Source organism: Strigops habroptila, chromosome 5 (genome assembly GCF_004027225.2).
Source record: "Strigops habroptila isolate Jane chromosome 5, bStrHab1.2.pri, whole genome shotgun sequence".
Classification (NCBI taxonomy): Eukaryota; Metazoa; Chordata; class Aves; order Psittaciformes; family Psittacidae; genus Strigops; species Strigops habroptila.
Window position 1 is genome coordinate 17,045,568 of NC_044281.2, and position 26,883 is coordinate 17,072,450.

At 36.1% G+C, this 26,883-nt stretch overlaps 1 protein-coding gene across 6 annotated transcripts in view; it reads right to left on the minus strand.

Moving 5' to 3' along the window:
• Window positions 1-165: 165 nt before the first annotated feature.
• OSBPL6 (oxysterol binding protein like 6) overlaps window positions 166-26,883 on the minus strand; it is a 108,210-nt gene continuing 81,492 nt past the window's right edge. For 4 of the 6 annotated variants that reach the window (XM_030485595.1, XM_030485593.1, XM_030485591.1 and 1 more), the window contains 12 exons: window positions 24,947-25,054; window positions 22,431-22,568; window positions 20,946-21,033; window positions 20,491-20,744; window positions 18,090-18,227; window positions 17,669-17,732; window positions 16,967-17,045; window positions 15,551-15,695; window positions 14,302-14,446; window positions 12,620-12,746; window positions 11,921-12,043; window positions 166-10,954 (listed from right to left, as the gene is read on the minus strand). In XM_030485595.1, coding sequence (XP_030341455.1) covers window positions 10,846-10,954; window positions 11,921-12,043; window positions 12,620-12,746; window positions 14,302-14,446; window positions 15,551-15,695; window positions 16,967-17,045; window positions 17,669-17,732; window positions 18,090-18,227; window positions 20,491-20,744; window positions 20,946-21,033; window positions 22,431-22,568; window positions 24,947-25,054 — 1,518 coding nt within the window. In that variant the 3' untranslated portion in view covers window positions 166-10,845. The remainder of the gene's footprint in view (window positions 10,955-11,920; window positions 12,044-12,619; window positions 12,747-14,301; window positions 14,447-15,550; window positions 15,696-16,966; window positions 17,046-17,668; window positions 17,733-18,089; window positions 18,228-20,490; window positions 20,745-20,945; window positions 21,034-22,430; window positions 22,569-24,946; window positions 25,055-26,883) is intronic. The other 2 variants (XM_030485596.1, XM_030485594.1) reach the window with 1 other exon arrangement.

Below are 26,883 nucleotides of genomic sequence, written 5' to 3' on the forward strand. Positions count from 1 at the left end.
GTGCCATTGCTGCCACTATCACCCACATTTCCAAAATCAATATATATTAAGAATTTTACAATTAATAATCAATTCAATTCACTTTGCTAGTTACAAACAGTTCATTCAAGAACCAAATTCTAAAGTGTTTCTTATGTTAATAAATCAGGACACAGATGACAGCAATTTAAACAGTGTACATTGAGATTTATTAGAACAAGCACTAATAGCAGCAGTGTACAGAGTGATGGAGACAAGGTACTGTATGCATTGAACAATAATAATTATACAATTGCACTTCTTCAGAGATCTATTAGAAAATGCTTTTCAGTAAACAGTTTCCCAAATCTAGCATTGTTTGGATTTGCCTCTGAGGAAAACAATACAAAAAATACGCTTTTTTTTTTTTTTTTGGTAAGGCATTAGCAACATTCATTGGCAGGCTAAACAAGTCATTTGTACATGCATTATCCAACTACATTGCAACAGGTAAAGAAGCGTCATGTTCCCTCAATAACTAGAATTGCGTGTGTGTGTGTTTTGGACACAATATCCTGGTAAGTCCAGATCAGCCTGAAGGAAACAGATGACATCTTTTGTTACATTTTAGAGCACAACATAAACTATAGCAAAGCCAGGTTCACCTTTATTTCCTACCAGAAGCTGTAGGACCTCTCTCAGTTGGAGTCGGTATTATGGATATTGTGTATACCACATACATCACTGGAATAAAGTCTTAATTAAATTAAATAGTAATTAAATTACTATTCCCCCCATAGTACCTCCCTGAATCATGTGGCCAAAAGATGCTCAACTGTAATCAATATTAACTACTATATGAGCTTGGGGTTTATTGCATGAGAGGTAGTCAGCGTGAGGCCTCATCTCATTCTGGATTACTACAACAGTATGTTCAAAACCAATCCATGAGTGCAAAGACACAGAATAAGTGTTGTAGCTGCATTATGTGGGATAAAACTGTTTTTAATTCTGCTCCTTCCTGACTAGGTTCAATCTCTGAAGTAGCCAGAGAACTTGATATACCAAAAAAAAGCAATTCTATTCATGTGCTAAACCCTAGAAGGAGAGAGGGGAGGCACTTCCTCACATTCATGTTATTCTAGGCTGAGATTAGGTGCATGCTCTTAGTTAGCCACTTCCTTCTTTGCAAATAACAAAGATTACTCTCCCTTTCTGATGGGCATACAGTACTAGCAACCCTCGCTCTGGGCTGGCACCATCCTGGGGAAAGTACAGGGAAACAGGTATAAGAAATGCAAATATTCTTAAAATTGAGCTTGTCAGAGTGAGACATAATATGATGAATTGTCATTGATTTAATCTCATGTTCTTTTTTCCAAATGTCTTATATAATTGAGCTTTGCAGAGACATGAAGCTAACTGCTTTTTAAAAAATACAAACCTCAGAATAAATCCAAAATCCAAGAGAGTCAAAGGAAAGTCAAATATATTGCTCTGATTGGCAAGCAGTCAAACCAGCTGTATTTCACACATTTACCTTCCACAAGACAGTGCACATATTCAAAATTAATCTTAAGTGTAACTATTTGAGTATCTAGGCTTGACTGTAAGATAGGCCCACAGCTGAAACAGATTCGGGCAGCCAGATCATCCACTCAGCTGGAAGCTCACTGAGTTGTACCAACAGCATCTCAGCCTCATCTGCATAGGTGCTCATTCATTTAAGCATGTAGGAATTAAAAATCAAGTACTATAGCATCTGATGTAACCAGATACATTGTTTTGATTTCTTAGGAACGTCACTATTGATTCTCTTTTTTTGAACTTTAGTATCTACACCTTTTAAACTGAATTCAATGAGAATGTTTGCAATGTTTATGCTAAACACATATCGATGCCAGTGTAAGATCAGAGTCCAAGCAGATGAAGCAGGAAAAGAAACAAAATAAAAATCTGAGTTGTGTATTGCTGATTAACTGTAATAAAAGTCTATAGATTTAGAATGTACAAATTATATCCTACCCATGTCATTCCTCAGATGTTGATGCTTAGTAACTGTAAGCAATACAATTGTTTTTACAGGCACAATTACAAACAGCATTTAGAGTCAGAATTGATAAAATGTAAAGAAGAATCATCCTGAAAGATATCCCAAACTTATAAATAGTCAAGCACAAATGAATGCATTTGCAGGAAAGCAATCAAGATCAATCAAGTTTTATGTTTTCAAATGTTAAATTACTGAATGTACCATGAAGGACTAAACTTGTGCTTTAAAAAATTGTGATACTTCAAGTAGCTTTCATAGTTTTCAAAACAAGTATTTGCAAATCAATTTTCTATTGAGTTGTTTAGAAATTATAGTACTGACTTTTTTTTTTTTCCCAGTTTCCTTTTTTTCTTCATCTCATTATGGAAGTCCACAGTGAATTTCTGAGCATAAAATTAAAGGTGCTGCAGGTGAAGTTTAATATTACAGTGCTCAAAAGTAACACCTTCTGCATCATTTAGGTAGCCGAGTACATAAATGCTTCTTTCTTTCTTTCCCTAAGTAATAGTTTTCTATTGCTTTCAAACAACAGAAAAAAAAAATCTGGTGCACCTAGAAACACCACCCTTTCTAATACAGTCTGTTCTTTCCCTCTAAAACAGACTCTTGTCTAACCAGTATTCAAAAGCAGTTCTGACTCTATTTGCTAAGCTTCTAGAAAGCAACTATTTGCCTTTAAAATCCATCTTAAACACTGCAAAGCAAGGTTCTGTATACCTTTCTAGCTGACATAATAGCATAATCCCAATGGAGAGACTCTTGAGGACCTCATTTTACAAGTATGCTACACAGAGGTGTACAAGAATTCACCAGATTGCGGGGGGCGGGGGTGAGGGCGGCGCTGTAGGATGAGCACAGGGGTATGGGCAATCAGCAAAGAATGCTCTTTTAGCTATTTAGATTTTTGCATTTTGACTCGCTAAAGAATTGTTGCAGGGCTTTTTCCCATCTGAAATTAAAGGCTGTTACAAGCAAAGCAGCTCAGTAAGGCAATGTAAAATTGGCAACCATCTAAACCTTACTCTTCTAATGGCATTTTCAGCATCTGAGCAAGGTATAACTAAAATTTATTACATTTCATATATGTGCATATGGGATCTAATCTCACAAAAAAAAAGTGACATTATTTCCGATTCATATTAACTTTGTGCAAAGGTGAGAGAAAATACAGAATTCTTTGCTCTTAAAATACTGAGATATCATAATTCATCAGTTAATTAAACAAAGCAACGTAGATAAAGACCAAAAGAAGAATCTTTCTATTGGTTACAACAAAGAAAATATATGTAATATCCTAACATAGAACTATCATAATGATCTCCCTGGATACCACAGAAGTTTAATTTAATGACAGCTTTTTATGTGCTAAATAAAGTATCCACTTCAGACAATCTAGCAGTAACAGATAAAGAACAAAAAGTTTGCTATACATTTTGGTGAAGGAAAAGATTTTAGACATCGGATATGAGCAGCTTGATTTCTTATTTTATAGTAAATAACATAGACACAAATCAATATACAAAGAAGAATCGCATCTGGGAAAGCGCACTGATATTTCTGTTTGGTCCAAGGATGAAATTTTAGTGAGTAAGCACTATAGGTCCAGCCCACTCTGAGAGCTGATTAGAAAGATCTGAGAATTAGGTGCAAGACTGAAGCACCAATCTTCATGTCTGTGGAGTTCAAAACATTGCTTAAATTTTAAAACTCAAACTTCACATGTAATTAATTCTTAGTGAGGAATGAACATTTGAAAATAATTAGTTTGGAAATAATCATAAAGGAATAAGAGCAGTGGTTTTGCTAATTAGAGCAAAAGCCTAACTAAGGTAGAAGTTGCCGTTTTTGCATACCTGCATACCAAAATACATTCATAAGCATTTATTTCTCAGCTCATAGTCAGGTCTTGTTTGAAACTCAGATGAAAATAAAATTTATTGTGATCTGAATTTGTTGTACTATATTTCAACCACTAAAGGATACAAGTAGCAGTTATTTGAAGAACTAGATGTAATTTTTAACCTCAAATTGGAAGAACAATTTTCAGTGTTGACTTCAAGACAGGTGGCAAAGCAAGTTTAATATATTTATGTACAATTTTATTATTGGTGATCCAGTCTCAAAATATTTTATAAAATATTAAGCAAATACAAAGGTAATTGAAGATATTTTCTGTATTTCTCCTGAATTTCCTTTGCCTGGAAAATACTGACGATTAAACTAATATTAATTTTGTTAATTTTACTGTAATATTCCTTATTTGGGCCAACATAACAAAGGAAGAGAGAGAGTATTCAGCACAGAAAAGAAATCTGAGTTTGCAGTCCTGACTCTAATGCTGATTCTCCTCTGTGGACCTGACAAATCAAGACCTGGGCCACAAGCACAATCATAAATAGCAATGCAATTTCAAAAAAAAATGTGTGTGTGTCTACACTGACAGGCACAAGGAGCAAGTACCTCAGTAAAGAAGAATAGTTTTGGTTGAATATTTATCACTGTGTGTGCTGCTCTTGTACAGTACTTACATCATTTTGATGCTCAAGGTGTATAAGATAAGTTACCTGCTTCTGACTTTCTGAAAGAATTCCTTGCCTGTTCCCTTTTTGCATCCCTAACATTCTGGGCCAGCAACATTATATATATATAAATATATATATGTATGCACACACATACATACATATGTGTGTTTATATATACACACACATACAAAAGATGTACCTTTTTCATTAAGGCAGACCATTAATAGTAGCAGTTAATATGGAAATACGTTTTAGTGTTTCATAGGAGACAACATCTGGATCACTGCTCCAGGAGTACTACTAAGTAGCTTTACCATACTTCAATGAATATAGACATTCTATATTACACACTGCTGACTATATATTCCAACTTTATGGTGTCCTTATTTATAAAATATGTAGCTCTCTTTGTCCACATTACCAATGCCCCTTCAGCCAAATGCTGGCTACAGTATTTTTTATTTATAGAAAATTATTTATCACCTTCAGAATTAATACTGAGCAAATGTCAACAATCTTCCCTTTTTTCATGCTGTCACGGATCAGTGGAAACAAAAATGGTGTTAAGATAACCTGCCTGAAACAGATTCAGCAGCTCTGCTGACATTTTAATTCATAAAAGTTAGGAAACTTAATACAGCTGTGCCACTGACAAAGCTGCTGTGACTAGTTTCACTAGAAAGTTTCTCCACTGTAGTCTCTGACTCCCTTTTCTGAGATTCGACAAAGATCACAAGGAATGGGGGAAAAAAAAAAATAAAGAAAAGATGGGTTTATAATACAAAAAACCTTGTCAGAGTAGGGGGTGAGACACCTACAAGTACACTGCTATCACTTTTTAAACCTGCAAGATACCATATAAAAATCCTTTTATAAAAAAGGCTTTTCAGTTCAGTGGAAGAATGATTTAGCTTACACCAAAGCTAATGAAGGTGTTTTACATTCTCTAGTTTAAAGAGCAAATTATGTATTTGCTTTTGTAAGTAGACTCCTTACAATATATAATGCAAAACTAAAATAAATTGCTGTAAATAAGTCACATTTGTCTGCACTTAACCAAGATTTGCAACATTCTTGTTGGGTGCCATTCACAGCCCAGGGAGATAGCCTCCTCAGGAATAATTAAATCTTTATTAACACACTTAGGCTAGATTCTTCAGTTAAAAACCCCCAAAAACCTCACAACAAAAAAACAACCCCCCAACTTGTCCCCTCCCCCCCCCAAAAAAAAAGAAAAAAAAGAAAAAAAGATCTTCCTCCATGAAACTACTTCTGAATGATACCAGAAGGTGATAAAGTAGACCAGGGATGATAAAGTAGAAAATTACACTACTTCTTATACTAAATATACTTTTGCAATTTCGAGCACATTAACAAAAAACCTTACTTGCCACTGTTTCCCTGCCTACCTCAACTATTATTAATACACACTCTAAAAAACAAATTCAAGTTTTATACAGTTTTGATGACTGTTACTTAATGACAAACAAGAAAAAACCCACAAAGTAGTATTTTCAGCCTTAGCAGCTCTCAAGGTAAGTGGTTATGACATAATAAATTTTGTTAGCTTTCTGCCAGATCTGTCTATAACACAGGGTGACTGGTGAAGCCATTCCAGTGTTTCTTACACACTTCTGTGAAATCTTCTTCCTCCAGCTGGGTCACACTCTCTTACTTAACCCTTCCTGTCATTTTAACTTACAGAAACAAATACCCTTTCCTTTCAGGTGGATTTAATCTGAAAACTCTCTTTTAGTTTCATTATGCAGCTCCAGTATTAGTAATGACATTTAAAATAGAGTTAATTCCTCAGATTACAACTGCAGCCAATAGCACGTTAAACAGCTAATCTCTGCATCAGACAATGTTCAAAATCCTATAAAACAAGGAGGGCTCACAAACCTTCCATATCCTAACAGAGCTTTGCTAGTGAAAACAAGTTGTGCAAAACTCACAGAGAATTGGCATATTCAGCCCTCTTGGTTATTGTGCAAGTGCAAATGAACATCCCCTCCCTTCCAGAGTATTTCTAAAAATTCAGATATTTTGAGAGAAAATCTACAAGCAGTCTGCATTGTGCTGGGCACCACTCTGCCTGGTTCAAGGGTGAGAAAATCCTATGTTACCTCCATGGAAAAGCGGGCATGGCCCAGATGCAAGCTCCTCACCAGACACCCATGAGGGCAGGACCAGCACTGGCTCCTAGTGTCCCTTAAGATTTGTGTAATTTGTTTCCATAAAGGTCTGACAGTGTTCAAGTAGGGAGTTAAGGGCAGTATCTTTCAAAACTGTCACGTGTATGTACTGCAATACTCGCCATATGCCCAGCATGTGCTATTCAAATAAAACCCACAAATGCCATACAAGCTCATTCAGAGTCAGAAATTCAAAATGAGAAAAAGAAAAAGGTAAGATTATATGTAAGATGAAAAGAGTATTACAGGAGGAGTTCACTTTTAAAGCCAGATAGAAAAAGGTTTATTTCATGCTACTTACATCTATCTAAAATTAGAATGGGTGTCTAGATGACTTTTCAATCACAGTCATACTATACGATAAGCAACTGATACTCAAATTGTATCTCCCAGTGAGATAACAATTTCTAATATGCCAAAAAATCTACCATCTTGTTAATACAGATCTAAAACAGGAATGAAGCTATTTAAGTCTTTATAAGACGTTACATTTGATGAAAATAGCTATTTTTAACCTATCATATCCGCAGTATCAGAACAGGGAACAAATTAAGTTACACTTCTAAAATATTAATTGAAAGTACAGTTCACTATTTTTAAACTAAAGCATAGGATTGTGTATTTTATACAGAAATAAGTGTTTTAAGAAAAACACAGTAAAAAGCAAAGGATATGTCTTTGTAGTGAAAGTTAGAGCTTCTTGAATTGTTTAAAAGGTTTTAAATGTCAAATGGTTTGCACTAATTTTCATAACATACCAAACCTATAGCAATATATCTACTGAGTTGGTATTTTTCATGCCTGGATGAATGGAGTGAGGTGGGCAGAAACCTGCACAAATCCCCAGGCTTGAAGGACATTGACCAATGGTTTACTCCCCACTGCCAGCTAGCAATGAGCCCTGCAGGGATCAATTTTGTGGCCCATATGAATCAACATCTTACCAGTTGCCCTGACCCGGGCAAGGGCATAGACTACATGCTAACAAGTTTGCAGATGACATTAAATTAGGAGGATGAGATGGCATGCCAAATGGCAGAGCTTCAATCAGGACATTCCTTGGCTTGAGACTGGGCCAGAAGACACTTCATGAGGTTCAACAGAAGCGCAAAGGTCTGCACCTGAGGCAGAAAAATCCCATGCCACGTAGCAGCCCTGCTGAAGGCAGCAGGCACTTAGAATGGGTGCCAGGCTGCAAAGGAGCCAACAGTGTGCTCTCCCACTGGCAGAGGATGTGGAAATCCCACTATCCCCCGCTGGGATAGTGCTGGTGAAATTTCACAGGTTGTCTACAAATTATAATTTGGATAGAAGTCCCCAGACGTATCCTCTGTTAACCCATTCTCTTTAGAAACAGCACAAAATATGTCACAATATCGCCCAAGGTTACAGGAAAACATTAATAAAAGATTTCGCACAGAATCCAGAGAATGCTGCACTGTAAGAAATTGGTTTACGGTACATCTGCTAGCACATTTCAATTTCTGATAAAGACTGCAAATATTTTGTGATGCATTGTTTTGCATTTCCTCTACTTAATAATTAATTTAACATTCAGTAGGCTTAAAAAGTGTCTTCAATAGAGACTTAGCGTATCATTTTTTTTATTCTAAAAATGCTAATGTTATTTCTCTCTAAATGAGTGTCAAATAAACAATTGTAAAAATTAATTAAATCAGTGATAACATCTTTGGTATTCACCAAGTTTCAGTTTGCACTGCAAATAATGGCATTCACAAAGCATTAGCAGAACACTAAAACTAAAGACCTTATTTCTATACTTAAATTAAAAAATGACTGTCAAAAAAATTTGAGGACATGCAGTTACTGTCCCTCAAATGTACTTGTACTCATACACACATAATGCTTTCTCATATCACCGTGAACTGCACACAAAGACTGGAGCAAATGTTTAATAATGTTTTTAAGGAAAGTGACACTGAATAATTAATTGCTATTTTGCACACAACGTGCCAATTTAATTCATGGCGTAAAGTCATTAAAGCAAGTAGGATGAAGTTAACCAAATATGATAAAAAAACCAAACTTTGATATATTGTCATTTTCTCATAATAATTGCAGAACTGAAAAAATAAAATAATCAGACTAGTTTCAACTAGGAAAACAAAAGATATTGTTCTTTGAATGATCCAAAATTTTCTTTGGAAGAAATCCTGTTTAATATGCACACATTTTTTATAACAAATATCATAAGCGATACATGAGCATTCACAATTCTTTAAAACACCCACTTTATATTTTCTTTAGGTTTTCATAGTTCTTCCTGATAACAGAACTATGTGAAGAAATCGGAATTCTTTAATAGCTAGTTGATCTGCCAGTGGCTTTGCCATACAAACGAGGGGAAGAACTAAATGCATATTAAATAACCAAGTAATCTCAATTCTGTAGGGACCCGACTGCAAAAAAACAGAAGCAGGTAGAGAGCTGGGTATGTGTGGTAATCTACTGAGAACTGTCCAAGTAGATCTGCTGGCAGGATCACATACCTATCTAATGATTTTTTTTAGGTCTCAGTACTGGAATCAATGTTCAATAGAAAAAATCAAGTGCACTAAGTATGCTGTGTATGTATAGAAAGAGACACTGTATATGCATGAAATCTAATCTATCATCAGTGCGTGGACGTATAATACATGCATAAATGGAAGACTAGATCATACCATATGGAATGCAGTTTTTACCTAATAAAATTACTTTGTTTCTTTTTATTAAAATCTGCCCTCCTACTGTTTAATGTTTCAGAGATTTTCCAATAGAAAGTGCCAAGCCTTCTCCCACATATATTAACTGAGGCTTAGCAACACATATGAGACTTGGTTCTTAATCAAAAAATATAGAATCACTGTACAAAAAACTGTAAAATATAATTTTGCACAAAAGCTGTTTTGGCAACACAAATAGTAGTTGTTAGCTACAACGCATAGGAGCCTCTTCCATACTCTCAAATATAAATTTAGATAAGAAAAGTGGATGGGGACAAGTCTGAGCCAGTAAGTAGTATGTGTGGCAGAAAACAGCTGCATTTACAGTACTATCCAGCTTCTGGAGAGAAGCCAGAGTCCTTCCCATGAAATCTTCCTGTGCTTTTAACACTGTTGCAAAGCTTCAGGGAATTCTAATTGTATAAACAGTTACAGGGAAATGAGATTAACTGTGAGACTATGTCCAGCCAGTGGTAAAAGTGATGATTGCATCTCAGCGTCAGTCATTAAGAATATGAACTTTCTGACCAGCAATTCATATGCATTTTTCAAAACTGTTTCAAATTCAAGCAGTTTGCAGGTTTTTTCAGTCTGAGTATACAGTCAGCTTCCCAAAGCTAAAGCATGTACAGTAGATCTCATTCCTCTGAAATACAGTTAGATGTTTGGTTGTCTTTTGATTTTAAATAATGCAGGTTCTCCAATATTTATATAATGATAAAATTCTAGTGCTTTAAAAATCTGCCTTTCACACAAGCCTAAGCATACATATTTTAAAATTACTTACTGTACATCTTCATATTTTGTTTAAGGCATGAACAATGGCATATGAATGGGAACAGCTTCCGGAAAAGCATATCTTTTTGACAAAGGCCAGTCCAAGCACATCACACCAAAGGACTAACCTGAAGCCAGAAATGACAGTGCTGTGACCCAAGAGTTTTGAACAAAAATAGTTGAAACAAAATGGATTTTTTTTTCTCTTTTTCTTGTCTTTTTTTTTTTTTAATTTAAATTACATTACTCTTAATGTCTGTTTAAAGCACCGGTTGCAGTTTTGCATTTACCACCTCTTCCGAGTGACTTTGGATAACTCATCTGCTTCTTTTGTTCTGAATTTTCAATGTATGAAACTTTAAAAGGTTTCTGTTTCTTTTTTTTTTTTTTCCCTTTTTCCTTTTTTTTTAATGGCTGCTGCAAAATTAAAAAGATCCAGAAGTGGTCAGGGGCCTGGTCTAATGCACTTTCAGAAGTCCGTTATAAAGATGAATATAAATGTGAATGATAGGTTTTTCCGCAGACCCACAAACCACGCTTAGCTATTAGAAACATATTGTGCATAGTTATCTTTTTCTTCAGAGTTATATGTTTACTAGGTCTACATTCTCAGTTTACCAGAGTATGGGAATTTCTACTTTACTAAAGCCAGGATCCTTTCGCAGTTCCCAGTAGGTATCATTGGTAACCCAGGCTTCTCTTTGATTAGCGTCAATAACTTTTCTGTAGAAAGAAAAAAAAAAAAAGAGGGAGAAACAGTTCTGACCACAGATCTCTGCTTTATGCAATATGAAATCAAATTCCATACCCCTCTGACCTAACCCAACACAAAAGCTGATTTCATCTTTCTAAAAGACACAAGAACGGTCAGGGATTTAAAAATAAAATCAACCTCACTACCTGTGTCAAAAGTGGAACATTTAGAAGACAGCGAATCTGTTGACTGATCTGTGTGAGCAGGTCTTAGAGCCACATAAAACCTCTTTGGCCATTACAGAGTCTGACTATGTGCAGGGGATCAACCAAGAGGTCTAGCCTGCAGAATGCAAGCCTTTTACATTTTATACTATTTGTCTCCTCTGTATTTTGCTCATCTTCTACTACAAAACTGCACCAAGCCTGCCCAATCTTTTCCCTTTTGATTCCCCATGCTAAACATCAGGCAATTTGGTATGACTACCCCTTGTTTCAGAAAAATGCTTAATTAAGTACAAAAAACAAACCACCACCACCGCCGCCCACTCAAAAATAAATACACTGTAATTTACATGTATATATACATACATTTATATATACATTTCATAGATGTATAAATACATGTATGTTGTTGTTGTTCAGGTCACTATTTCTTACTTTGTTTATGCAATGACTTAAACCAGTAACATAGTTAAATCTTGGATCCTAATATTGTACTTCTGTTCCATTTCAAAGTTCAAAAAACACTGGCCAAAGGGTGCAGCAGGCTTGAATAGTTGTTACCCATTGTGAGAAAATAAAGTTTCTATTATGAAGCTTTAAAATATGTAAAAATTTTTTCAAGCAGAAATCAGATATCTGATAATTTTTCTTAAAATTGCCATTTTCCAGGCTTTTGACAATTAACAGACTACACTGGTGGTAATTCTTGCAGTACTTGGTATAGCCGTACTATAGAAAACAGAGACTTGCTCCTGAAATTAATAGACTCACTTAAAAAATTTGGGTCTATATTCAATGTTGTTTTCTTCCATGTACCGCCTCCGACCTCTCTGGAGTTCTTCTATTCTCTGTTTCTCAGATGCTGCTGCTTCTATATTTCCTTCCTCCAGAAGCCTGTATGAGTAACAATAGGTCCTGTAGCAATTATACAGTGTCTAGAAAAGGATTTCTAGCAACAATCATCACAAAAGACAAGTGGAAGCCACGCCTGTTGTCTGTGTTGTACCCACTTACAGATGTAGTCATAATCTCATAAAATAAGCATAACCAAGACGTGACTCCCCAGTTACATGTATCTGATCTGCAGCCTAAGGTATACACTTTCTTTAGTAATTTCAGCGTATCACAAACATTGAGGTACTATGAACTGAGAATGAGGAGGAAATTAATGTTGCTTCCATTCATAGCAGGAGGACATGACATTTCAGAGCCTGTCTTTGCAGTTTGTTATGGGGAATCCTACCTCTGCCCAAAGACTGCCCTATAGCATTACTGTGCCAACAGGATGCTTTCTATTCTTCCTCAATTGAGTAAAGCAGAAATTTGATTGCAATACTGAATACCTTCTCTGCTAGCAGAATCCTCCAAATCTTAGTTCAGACTCTAGTGAAGACATAGACAAAATTCAATACTCAGCCAAACCCAGCATTAAAACCACCAAATATTAAGTGTATAAATGAACATTCTTACCTTTGATCTGGCCTGAATCGTGCATCTGTTATAGGAAGAAGATCTTTCAGCAAAGGATCTAATTCATTGAGCTCAATAGCAAATCTCGTGAAGCCATAATAACGTTCATAATTGGTTGGCATGGAGCCTGCATGAATAAGTATGAGAAAGAAAAAAGCTTTTTAAACTATTATTCTAAATATGCAAGAGATTCATTTATTTATTAAATTATAACAGCAAAAATATTAATATATTTTACACTTACGTACAATTTAAAAGCATAAAAAGATATTCACTAGGTGGAAAAAATTTCACTAAATATTAATTTCAAGTGGTTTTCCTGCGGAGGTTGTAATTACACAGTTGTCTGTATAAAAGCCAACCTTAACTGATCTCAGGGTTAATTTTGAACATAAGTCTCACTCACAGACTACTTCAGCACTGTTCAAACCTTCAGCACCAACAGCAGTCAGAGTAGACATTGCAGAGAGTAGGGTGCAAAGGAGGGTTCAAAATACTATCAATACAGAGTAAGGTTCAAAATGACATAATGACAATGCCTGGATAATCCTGAATGTATGAAAAATATTATAGGTGCAAACGATGACTAATTCAACCTCAGTGCCTCTAAGCAAGCAGTAGGGAAGTTGAAATCAGCTCCTGAAATCACAGGAGCTTGCCATCTCTGAAAATCTGTCCTTCAGGCTAATAAAGTATAAAGATAACAAACTCAATAAACTGGCACCTCCTATTTGTTGAATCCAAATAAGCTACACTGCTCTCTGTGAGAAGGCAGGCAGGCCCAAACATACAGTTCTTTTCTTAATTTTATACTTATGTTGACCCCAAGACTCCCCAGTATTTGACCAGGAGTCAGACTGAGATGTCAAAGATTATGCCCTGTAAGAACATTTAATTTTACCATTACTCTAAACTCATGTACATTCTTATTGTTGTGGTTTAAGCCTAGCCGGTAACTCAGAACCACGCAGCCATTCACTCACTCCCCACGTTTTCCCCCCTGCTCCAGGCAGGATGGGGAGAAGAATCGAAAGAAGGTAAACCCCATGGGTTGAGATAAGAACAGTCCAATAACTGAAGTATAATATAAAACTACTACTAATAATAACAATTATCAGAGAAGTAACAAGGGGAGAGAATATAAAACTAGAAGGGGAAAAGAAAAAAACCCAAACCAATAAACACAAGTGATGCACGATACAATTGCTCACCACCTGCCAACCAATACTCTGCCTGACCCGAGAAGCGATCTGGGCCTTCTGGGTGACTCCCCCCAGTTTATATACTGGGCATGATGTGCTGTGGTGTGGAATATCCCTTTGGATACTTTGGGTCAGGTGTCCTGTCTCTGCTTCCTCCCAGCTTCTTGTGCCCCTCCTCACTGGCAGACAATGAGAGACTGAAAAGTCCTTGATCAGCGTAAGCATTACTTAGCAACAACTAGAACATTGGTGTGTTATCAATATTGTTCCCAAACTAAAGCCAAAACACAGCACTGCACCAGCCTCTAGGAAGGAGAAAAATAACTGTTACAGCTGAATCCAGGACACTTATTTATTTGTCTAACCAGAAATTTAATTTCTCCAGTAATATTTTGTGTATTTAAAATGATGGCTAAACCAGGTTTACACAGTTTAGGGTTACACTACAGTGACTGCCAGAGTTTATTACAAGCTTATTACCTGGCCTCCATATGCATTTGGCTGAAGGTGCAACCCCACAATAAAGGCCTTCATGCCACTTTCCAAAAAGGCGATGAACCACCTTCCCCTCTTGATCTATCACGACACCCTGGACTTCATTTACATTTGAATTCCAGTAGTTCACCTGCAAATTTAAGAAGAAATTACTAGTTAACACTGGGTTTTGCATTACCAATTGTACCAATACAGATACTGCACAAATCTTAATTGTGTGGCACCTACTGTCCAAATTTTGTACTGGAACAGCTCACCTGGAACCAAGGATATCAGAACTCGAAATTCAGATGATCTGAATATGAATTGATCTAGTGTATGAGAAACCCTGAATAATTTGAAATACACATTTGATATAACTTGGGGACTATACTGTTGTTCATTAACCCAAATCAAATCCCACACAATTCAGCAAAAATGACACTTTGAAAGTTGCAAGATCAGAGCTAGCTAACACTCTTCTTTCTATATGGAGAAATACTGAATATACCTGTACATGTAAAGGAATCCTTTGATTGATGCTGCATACTACTGGGTGAAGCAGGGAACATGATCAGCTGGTATTACTTGTTATTTGTTGCCTTCTGTTTCTCTTTTCTGTTTTATTTTTCTTAGACACACTTATTCCTTACACCTTCACCTACTGAGCCAGTTGCCCATTCTCAGAATATCCATCAAGACATGAATTTCAGATTTACGGTAATGCACCATAACCACAGTGGTATTGATGTATTTTGTTGCAATATGAAGACAAACTTATTTTTAGGGAAAATAATTGATAGTGACATAGCTATGTAGTGATCTGGTTTTATATATGGTTCTTGCCTGGATCTTAAAATACTGTGAACCAAAGCAGCATTATTTAATCTAAAGACATAAAATATTGACTTCCAAATTCTAGTAAAGGCAGAAGTAAAATGGCACAGAAGTCTACAGTGACTTTGCATTTCATTGTGGTAACAGAAAAGAAATTTTGACATTTGATTTTTAACCTAAACCCAACAACAGTATAGCACACAGCTATACAGCAATGCAACACACTGGTATCAAACGTTCAATGGAATAGAGTCATACTGCTTGACATAACACTCCCATTTGCAATTTACATATTTACAAATGTTGATAAGACAAAATGTGGAATGTGAATTGCAGGAATATTGAAGAAACAACTTGATAAATGCTTAAACTATGTAGTTTTATGAGTATATTATATGTATTAGAATACATATGTTACCTTGACAAATGTGAGTTTACAAATACAAACACTGCTTTTTGTGTTTCTGATCGTTATCTCTCCATAGTGTTCTATCCACCTCCTTCCACTAAGAATATTATGTATGCAAGTAGTGACTTTGTTCCAGACATAGTAGTCTCCATACCTAAGAACAGATTAACAAGTAGTTGGTAACATACACTAATCATAATCATTACGGACACACAAAAAAAGTAAAACATAACTCCATTATCATAAATACAAAACCATATTCCTCAAAAACTTTTGAAACAATAGCTTACTTTAATAAAGCCCTGGTTCTCCATACATTACTAATCCTCCATAGAGAATGTCACTTAAGCTGTAGTGCAGAGAACTAAAGAATGCTGCACATATCATAAAGATATGAACCACAAATCAAGACATTATGAACCACTGAACCTCTGCATGGCATATTCACTGTGCTCAGAGCATTAAGTGCTTTGGCCATAATTCCTTTAGGGGCAGGGCAGTGCCCAAAGATCAACATAAGGCTGAATTGAAGCTATAAGCAGAAAACATAATTAAATTACAAGTAGAACAAAATAATATGGAAAGGAGATAACAGAAAGGAAGTAGGAAGCAGGAGCTCACTAGAACATAATCCCTTTCCCTTTGTAACCACTGCAGAGTCAGAGCATCTCTCTTGTCAAACAAGGGAACAAAATGAGGGAATTATATTGTGCAAAGTACATCCTCCTTCAGAGCTGAGGGGCAAGCATGAAGACAGAAGATAACTACACTCCTGAGTGCATTTACTTCAATTTCATGAGATCAATAAAGAGGTGAAGTGGAGTGATTCCATACTGCTAGAGGCAGAAAGAAAGGCTGGCTGCTACATACGGAAGCAGGAACAGTACTGCAAAAACAGCAGATGCGTTTAAAATATCCTTTCCTTGCATATACTCAGGATTTACAACTTGCAACTAGTCTTACTGGTGGTGAAACTTCTACTAACCACTCTGTCAACATCTGAAGAATATGTTTGGTCATTTTGAAAAATGACCTTACATTATTACTACTGGTTGTTCTGAGGGAACATTTCTCAGTATTGAGAGGCCTAGTAAGGACAACAGCAGCTGCTGATAGTCCTACATTGCAGCCTTGTTCTGTACAGTTGATCATTACTGTACTTGTAAAACTTGGGTTCTCTCTCCTAAAACATTTCCATCCCCTTTTCTATTGCTTTTGAAAGAGTTTGTATATTTTTCCTCCAAAAACCCAAATGGATCTTTCAGCTCAAAAACACTTGCGTATCCCCATCTGTACACTAAGGAGAAATCTGAGCTAGCCACTAACTCTCATCAGTATAATTCAGTGATGTCTGCATACACTTCCCCCAATCCATTCACAAGGCAGCAAAGATTGAAATTAAAAGGAAATGGGACAGTAGCTTACTTTGGAAGAGTCACATTCAAGGTTCCAACTGGCAGAATTTCCATTGATTTCCCCCAGAATTTGTTTTTCCACCTGATATCTGAATGTAATTTACAAATGTGAAAGAAAGATTTACAAAAACTGAAAAGACCAAAGTCTCCCCCTTGCAGTAATCTGCGTGGCACGAGATATCTATGCTAGACCACCCAGTTTAAAACAGGACAGTATGAGACTGCCATGAAAACACAGAAGGAACAAAAAAAAAAAAATAGTAGAAAATGACATTAGGTTAGAAAAACTAAAGAGAAGTTTGATTTTCTTCTAGAAGTCATGGCTGTGTTACATTATTGTCAAATCTCTAATGAAAACATTCTATTCAAATTAAAGACATATGCCAGTAGATACGAGGAAAGAAAGAGCTGCTTGTTCAACCGTGTAAAAGGAACTGCTTGTGTTTGTAAGAAATAGTAATTTTCTTGGTAAAAAGCTTTTAAATGGAGAAGTATAAACAGACTGCAAGTGACAAGGGAAGTTGTAACACGTCTGCTCACTCTGAAAAATGAGAATTTGAAGTGAAATAATTCAGAGCATCAGTTTGTAATGTTACTACAAAAATAACAAGTATAGAAATTTTAAGTTCCAAATGCAAAACTCAGCTTGTACAGATAAAGCTTTTATTTGCTAATAAAAAAGGAGTTTATGCTTTTAAATTAAAAAGTATACCTTGCCAAAACACAAAGTTCTTTGATTCACAGTGACAGGCTGAAATGGGAGGATGGTGGCTAACCTGGAAAACAGTTAGGCTGAGTTAAAAACAATTAATTTTCATTTTTAAGACAATGCAATTGAACTGCAATATGAAAATACTGAACATCCCACACCATTTCTTAGCCTACGTTGCTACGAAAACAGGTGCAACTTGAGCTTGTACTTAAAAGACTATGAACTTAAAACACTGTTATAATTCCTATAAAAATCTATACCGCCTAGTATTTAACAAATTTCTGTCATAATTACAAACTTACTTTACTACCAAGAAAGCAAACCATTCTACCTAGAAAGAAAAAACCAAGGTTACTCCACAAAAAAAATGAAACCAAAATCTAAATCTAAACAGGAGTGCCTATCTAAAAACAAGCTTTACCTGCTCTGAGAAAAATCGAAATCCTTTGTCTTCTCTAATACATTCATAAGTTTCACCAAGCACTGGGTTAAATGGCTTGCTTCCTGCTCTGAAGTATGTAGAGGCATAGCCTGATGCTGCAAAAGCAGCTATGAGAACCTGTGAAAATACAGAAAAGAATATGAAAATAGGCAGAGATTCTTGTGTAGATGCCACCACTATGTGGTATCACACAACTCACTTAGAGTGAAATCTGGATTAATGAAGCATGCCTGAAAGTGAAGCCATACATCCCAGCCAGAACTAGTAAACTGCATTTCTTTTGTTGACATAATTTGCTTTTCTTCATGGCCTCAGTCAGCCTCTTTCAACAGTCCCTTACAATAACAATCTGCACAAGATACTGTTTTTCTACCTTTGACCAGGCTTATCGATAATGACCTAAAACACAAGCCCAGCTCTAGTCTATGCTCCCCATGAATAAGTACTATATGATAATGTCTAATGACAAGATCACATACCATTCTCCTATGGAAACTATTTTATTTAGTGCCAAACATAATCAGCTCTCACTTAGAATGCCCTTAATGCAGAGTTATCTCAGGATCGTCCACGCATCAGCAGCCTTATCAGCCCCTTATCTACACGTAAAACCAAAATTTAGCAATCTCTAAACCCAGCGTAGCTGGGAATAATAAGCTAAGTGACATGCCACTGTAATTTAGACTACAGCTCCCTTTAGCAGAGCTTAAAAAAAAAAACAACCCCAACAGGCATTCACAAGTCCCAACAAAACTTCAGAAAAGCAATACAGGAATAAAAATCACTCAGCTATGGATAATCTGCTAACAGCGAGGCAAACCTTAACCAGGTCCCCCTCTCCTCATGTCACCAAGGACGTAACACTCGTGTGAGTTTTTACATGCTATGTTTTCTTCCCACTGTATAATGGGTGTTCCATTCTCTATTCATTTCATATTATTCATAAATGCAGCATCAACAGAATTAACACTCTTTTCATGGGCTTTTCTTCAACAGTAAAACCTTCATTCTTCCAAAACCATTTTCATGAATTTAACTATAAGACACAACCAAGAAATGAGGGGGTTTACTATCCTTATGATATGTAGAGCAATGAGAAAAAAAAGTTTCCACTACTTTTTGATGCTTATTTAAGATAGCAAAGTCTGGATTTTTCAGAGAACAGTGAAGAAGGAAGTACATATTCACAGCATTGCTACCAAGCTTTGGATATTCAGCACTTCTGCCAGGTACAAATTCTGTGCAATTTTCATTTGTAAGTTGCCTGTTACAAGTTTGGCTTGTATCCTAGGTGTTGCACTAAAGATCTGTAGCAGAGAAGAGGACTTATGGTCCTTTCCAACCCTAACTATTCTATGATTCTATGAATCCACATTTCCAAGGAAGATTTCGGTTGCACCGTGACTTTTCCTTCCTGAACTCTCCTGACTCCTTCAATATGGGCCTTCCAAGCTTTTCAACAAAGGAGGCAGAGTCCTACAAGCAGTCTGCTTTATTCATTACAACCCTGCCCAGACCCTACAGGATCTCCCTTTTGTGAGAGACACAAGGAATCTTATAGGAAAACAGCATGTGATGATAATAATTCAGTTATCACAAGACTGGTCCAACTTCTCCAGTGGCAAGGAAAAAATACCAGTGTTTAGGACCCCACACTCTCCTGCAGGCCACATGTAGTTCATGGACCTGAGTGTGTGGCGAGATGACAGCCACAGCCAACCTCTCTTCTCCCAATTATCTACAATGCTGCTAATCCATATCAGAGGACAGTAGTTCAGCAACAACACTGCCAAACTTGCCCTAACAGCCTTTTCCTTGTTTCTTCTGAGGAAAAGGAGAAATGACAGATCAAAACACCCTGAGAGCTGAACATAAGCTGTGGACTGTCAGTTAAAAAAAACAAGACATACTTACAGGGGACCTGAAGTCAGGCTGCCCAGGCAAACTTTGTTTTGGTGTTTTGAAACTTCTCTATTAGAAATTGTCTAGGATGACATCTTATTGATAATAAGATTGACCATTGACAATAAGCCAGCCACAAACTCGATTAGCTCTTGGAGGCTGCTGGACTTGATCACTGAAAGCCAGGAAAGGATGCTGCAGGGTTAAAAACTGCCAGTGTCTACATACACAATTCCAGAGAGTAAGATCAGTTTTCATATCAATGAGTCACAATTGTGGGACTTGGTTTGAAGTCGAGAAAAGTCCCTCAGCCTTATTCGGATCAAACCTACTACCGGTAATTCTTCACAGCATTCACCTGACCCAACAAGTTCTGTTGTCTGTGAACAGGAAGAGGAAGAGAGGTCCCTGCACAGACTTCCACTCAACAGCTCTCTTTTTAATACAGACATAAGAAGTGCTACACTAAATTTATTACCATGCGTTCATAAGGATCATCTGTTTCAGCAGCTTTGTCCAAGAGTTCACTGTATTCCAGCTCTTCACAAAGATGTTGCAAGGTATTCAGAGGTTCATTTAGCTCAACAGGCATGGATACTTTGGAAAGATCTTTGCCAATGTTATTTCTCAAAATATTCCACAGATTGATGTTACTGGTGTCAGGGCTGGGAGCTGGGAGACAAGTTCTCCGTCCATTCCTGAAAGCACCTCCTGTTAGCTCACCATTAAGAACTGCGAAGGGAAAAAAACCCTATTATCACAAGAAAGCACCAGATTAAGAAAAACAGACTTTGCCATTGAACCAAATCACTGCCAGAACAAGCAAGCCCAGCTTCACTGATTTCAGCTAAACTGGTCTTGTACAGACATGCAGTAAATCTGGTATATGAACATAATCAACATAATTCTCAAAGTTTCAAACATAGCATATACTTTGCCGAGAAATGTTGTCTGCAACACTGGTGTTGTCCTCAGATATATTATCACTCACATCACTGATATAAGATTCATCATCAGAAGCCTAAAACATAAAGAAAATATGAATTAAAACAAACACATATAAAATACACTGACAAAGTAGACAAAAGTAATTAATTGAAACACAAATATTCAAAGAAATAATCTCTACCCAATTAGAGCTTTTAACTAAATCAACTGGAGGTTTCAATCAGACCATACTACCAATGTGCTAAAAGTCTCAAAACAAATGCTATGCTCTGCTTGTTTCTGAATTCCTTACTATGAAGCCAAATACAGACATTAACTTTACAAAAGGGTGACTTCAAACAAGATCAGAGATGAACAGAAGATTGAAAATGTAATGCGCTGGTGATGGGAGGTGGAAAGAGTCAGATTTGTGCTCTTTATAAAGTGCCAAACAACAAAACACAGCTTGTGCTTAAGCAAAAAATATATATAAACATTGATCTATCATTTTGCAAAACAAGAACTACATCAGTGTTAAGACTATTTTTAAGAAAAAAACCTCATATATATGGTTTTTCTTTTCCCCAGAAATATTACTTTCAAAATATTTTACAGTATTTACTGATGACAGAGTATTAATTATAAGGCCTATACCATTTGGGGGTGATTTTCTTAAGTTTCCATTTTATTTATACTATATAGACACACTAATTTTCCACGCTGATATAAAAAATCCAGACTATTGAGATAACATGTATTTGACAGAAGTATTGCTGCCAAAAGCAGTAAGACAAGGAAACATTCCATTCTTTAGATGAACAATTCTGGTCATGGTTGTACCAACTCATGGCACATGAGCAATCCTTGTCAAAGAGAAAATATTGTGGCACATTCTTATCTACTTTTACAGAAGAGTTATGGCAGACCACAGCACTACTGTGGATTTATAAAAGGTATTTTCAAAAAATAAATACATTTTTTAAATTGAAGAATTTATTCAGGATAGCACAGGAAAGCTGTGGACAGCAACATGATCCAGGAGCCTGAACTGTATTTGCTTCAACTCTGAGCTTGAGTGAGCGAATTTTTCAGGCTTTTGCCTACTTCTCTTATCACAGAGAATAACTTTATATGTACACTAGAAGACTTTTTTTAAAAAAGATTATTTTAAAATCTGAATTAGTTGACTGCACAGTGAGACATAATTGCTCCTGTCTATGTCATCCTTATCTGAAATTGGCATAGTCTAGCAAGGACATGTACTGAACATAAGCTACTTGTACAAACCACTTTCGACTCAGTTTTACGTTTCAGGGAACAGCTGCACCCCATCACAAGGGAGTCTCAAGTTCATTTATGTACACCTTACACACTCTGATACCTTTTTATTCTAAGTTCCATTATTAAAAAGAAAAATCAAAATCATTCACAAGTTGTAGCAATACCTAAATCTGTCCAACAGCAAAGCTGCAGCATGCTGTCATAGCCTACCTCGTTTTCTGACGAGCTGGCAGATAGAAGCACTTCCTGTGCATCAAAGAACTCTGAAACGGATTCAGACATAGAGAGCCTGCTCTCATTAGAAACTTGCTGAGACAGTGGCAAACTGACATGAATTTGTTCACCTGTCTGTAAATAAAGCATAGAAAAATAAAAGTATTATTTCTAATCTAAAAGAAATATGCATAGATGGGGTAAATAAGCTGAGTAATTTTTCTATGTCAAATACAAGCATAGATAGTAAAGACAGAATTTTGGCAGGGCTTTGAGTGTACCTAACAGATGAGACTCTGACAATTACAAAATAAAGTGCATTTTGAGCATCGAGATACATGTCTTCATTTGAGGCCTGCTCAGCATTAACTGCTGAGTTTTTGCAGTACGAATAATCACAGATCTAGCTCTGTATCCAGAGGAATGATTTTGTGGACAATAGCTGGTTTGTGTCAGACAAGTTCAACCATGAAATTCAGATGAAAAGACACCTGGTCATAACAAATTACATCTCTCACAGCTATCTTTGATACAACCAAAAATCAAATATAAAACTTTATAGGTCAGGGAATTACTTTCAAAATAAATGCACTTCTGAACTAGTATAGTAACAAATGTTTGAAACATTTGAATATTCAGGAGGATGACTATAATATATATTTATGTGCTTTTATTCCATGTTTGTACTCTAAATCTCATTCGAATTATGCCAGTAATGGTGACTCAATGCTACTAAGGGGAATGAAATCTTTATGGTTTTAAATTATGGTTTATTATAAAGAGAATTTAACAGCAATATAAGGGTTCAAAATTGTGTTATGTGAATATCAGTTGAGGGCAAGCTAATTTAATTAGTGGAACACACCTTCTTCTCCCTGCTGTTGTTGGGAGGGACACCAGGTTTCAACATATTACCCTACAGGCTATTGCTTTAAGAAGGAAGGGGAAAAAAATTAAGATTCTCTCCCTGGACCATTCCACCAAAGGCGCTGCTGCTGTGGAGTGAAACAGGCTTTTGACTTAATCCCTCAATTTATACAGCATGTTGCTTCTGGGAGGTAATACAGATGAAACTAGTAAAGTCCTTCTAAACACAGTTAACTCTTCAGATTGCAACTCAATCCCCATTAATCTTACTACAGAAGTCCGGCAAATGGTTTTGTTGACATCTTAATCCTGCAGAATTATGCTCTACACAGTTGCCTCACCATGCACTAATAAAAAAAAAAAAAAATCATAAACAAGCCAAGAGGTCAAAAACCATTCCATTTTCACTGGGGCTTATAGGCTTATAGACAGTTTATGATGTTTGATGAATTATAATGGAAACAGAAGCTCATTTCACTGTTATCTTTAGAGGAAGTGATTAAAATTTTAAGGTTTTGTATAAGGGGACTTGGAAAAATACATATGCCCCTACCTGAAAAACTTGCTCACACAGGCATTATCTGCACACTGCAAGATTATATATATAAAAGCAATCAAGAGAAGAAGTGGATGAGAGATCTGGGAACTTCTTTGAAAAACACCTTCAGTCATTTGTACTAAGACAAAGATGTACATATGAAAAAGAAACAGCTAACCAAAAAAAAAAAAAAAAAAATAGAAGAGATGCTCAGAACTTCACTGAAGATTGCTGTTTGTGCTGTGGCACTGCTTCACCTCCATCTTCTGATGCTAGTCTCCAACATGCTAGACTCTTGAAAAATTGTTTGGATATTTTCAAAAGGGAAATAAACAAAAGTAATTTGAAAAGTATTTTCACCTTCCTTTCTTGATGGAAGAGAAAATTAGCAGACAAGAGCATGTTAATTGAAATGGCATATGTATAGAAAAGAATCAGTGGAAATGACAAATGAAAAATATTTTGGTAAAATGCAAGCAGAATGGTTGTCAAAGTGACCACATCAATTGTAACATATTACAGCTCAGAAATTCAGATTTGTCTTTCTGATGAAAGAAGCTGACTTGTTATTAATAGAAATGTTTGGTAATCTGTTGACTGAGGAAAGCAAAATGAGAAGGACTATATGTTGCACACATGAGATTAGTATAGTGCTTGGTTCATAGACTGAACCTTTTGATTTCGGCAGTGCCACTCCAGGTATTAAACATCAGGCTCTTTAAGCACTTGCAGAATCAGACCATTAAGTACTAAATTGCTCTGTTGATTTGGCAAGAAACTAAGATACAGAATTGGTTAGCTACTGTGTGTCACATTCAAATACAGTAAAACCTCACTAATTCCCACAGCCAACACTTAATATTCCAAAAGTGGAGTCCTTCCCTGTTTCTCTGCAGAGACCAAACTGAGTTCTTTCATTAGATATGACATATGCAAAATAAAAGACAGAAGTTTTATTCTACACAGCGAAAATATAATCCGATTTTTTCTATAAATGAACACTTGCCAATCTGAAAAAAATCTGTAATTTGCCAGGTGTGTTTCAGCTATTAGTGAGAATTAGCAAGGTTTGATTGTACTCTAAATCCATTAAAGGCCAAAATCTTACCTCATCAGGACTAGGGATAATATTTACACTGACAACCTGATCACAAATAACAGATTCTGAATGTATTCTGTTCAAGCGACTCCTTAGTTCAGCATTCTGGTTGAGAGCCTTAAAATAAAAATTGCACATTTCATTTAAAATTAAAAAGTAAGTCTTAAACAGAAAAAAAAAAAAAGAAAAAAGGAAAAAGAAAAAAAGTAGCTTCTTCCCAGCAATTTCCTAAGAAATCACAGATTCTCTTTTCTTCTGTATTTAGAGAGATACTTAATTTAAGATACTCTCTAATATGATTTAATCATTTGGTTGGTTTGCCTTCAATGATTTTTAGGAGGCAGGAGGGACGCATATTCTCCCACAGTGTTACAATGGCATCAGATAGCTCTTTGGCAGGTATAGTGGTGGGTTATGTACATTATGGAAATGAGGAGTGAATGCAGTAAGAAAGAATGAAACCACAGAACGATGGGAACTACCTGCAAAATGCCCAAAGAGGCATTTGATTTGGTTTAGTTTACAAATTCTTGGTTTTTCAGCTATACAGCTTTTTCTGAACCAAGGTTATCAGTCCTTAAAGCCTCCCAAAGGGAACTGCTTCGTTTCCAGCAAAACCAACATAATTGCTAGTATCATTGGGTGTTTACACATCCATATCAATTTTATATATTTTCATGAGTGTACTTATTTCAAATTACTGACCTATTAGTGTCACAAATACCAACAGAATTCAACCGGTTATGGCACCTGCTGATCCTTTTTTAAAGCCCAACCTAGACTATAAATTTGGGTGCACATATGCATATTGTCTGTTATTTAGAAAGACTCATGTGCAAGATTCTGAAACCCAGAAAAAGTATAATATGCTACATACCTAGAACATAAACTGACTTAACCTTATGCCCTGCACTGAGGATTATAGAAATGAACAACAGACAGACATATTGTTTTAGTTGAAAATTACAGTTGTAACAGAGTAAGAATCTTCTGCCTTGTACTAGTGCAGACTCAGGAATAGATTGCATGAATTTACTGAAATAAAGTAGGACCAAAGTAAAATAGGCTAGCTTAAACTGTCACTAAACAGCTTAAGTTACCCCATTTTGCTTTGTTCTGAAATGGTTTGGGCATGTTTATAGTAGCCAGCTACCAGGAAGGGAAGGTGATGATTAACAGCAGCCTGGCAGTAGCTTCTTTAACTGCTCAAATCTGGTCATGAGACTGGTCAAACCCAACCATCTGACCAAGGTCAAATTTCCACTTATTCCCCATTGAGACTATGAATTAATGTGTGACAGTGACTTTTAGACTGACACTGATGGCCAGGAACGAGAGGAAAATATGATCACCTATTTCAACAAGTTAGTAATAAGTCTCTACAGGTCTTTTAGTTAACTTCATATCAATAACCATAAATGGTAACTCTTATCTCTTGTCCTTAACCTTTCTTTATTACAACACACAGTAATCAATTTGCATAACATGATATGCATCTTTATCTACAGAAACATTGTGCATCAACTTTAAGCTCATAACAAAAACCTCCAACCCAATAACAGTGCATGAAATTATATACACATTTGAGTGAAGTTCTGTTTGCCTTTAAATCTCTGCTCACATTTCTTGCAGATGCAGTACTCCACATCAATCCATTCTTCTGAGTAAAAGTTTTTTTTTCTTGACAATGAAATAAAAAATTTAAGTTATTTTGCAACCTGAGGATTTAGTGCCGCTTTACCTCTTCTTCCCCACTAAAGCCAATAACAATTCCTCTGGCTTAAGTGAGAGAGATGCTGGACAGTAACAGGAGTGCACCTGAAAATCCAATTTACCCAAGATTCCTTTTGTAAATGGACATGGACATATAAAACAAAGCTGAACACAGTCAAATTTAAAAATCAAGAAAATAGAATATCTTCTTGGCTGTGCTGGAAACAGCTCCA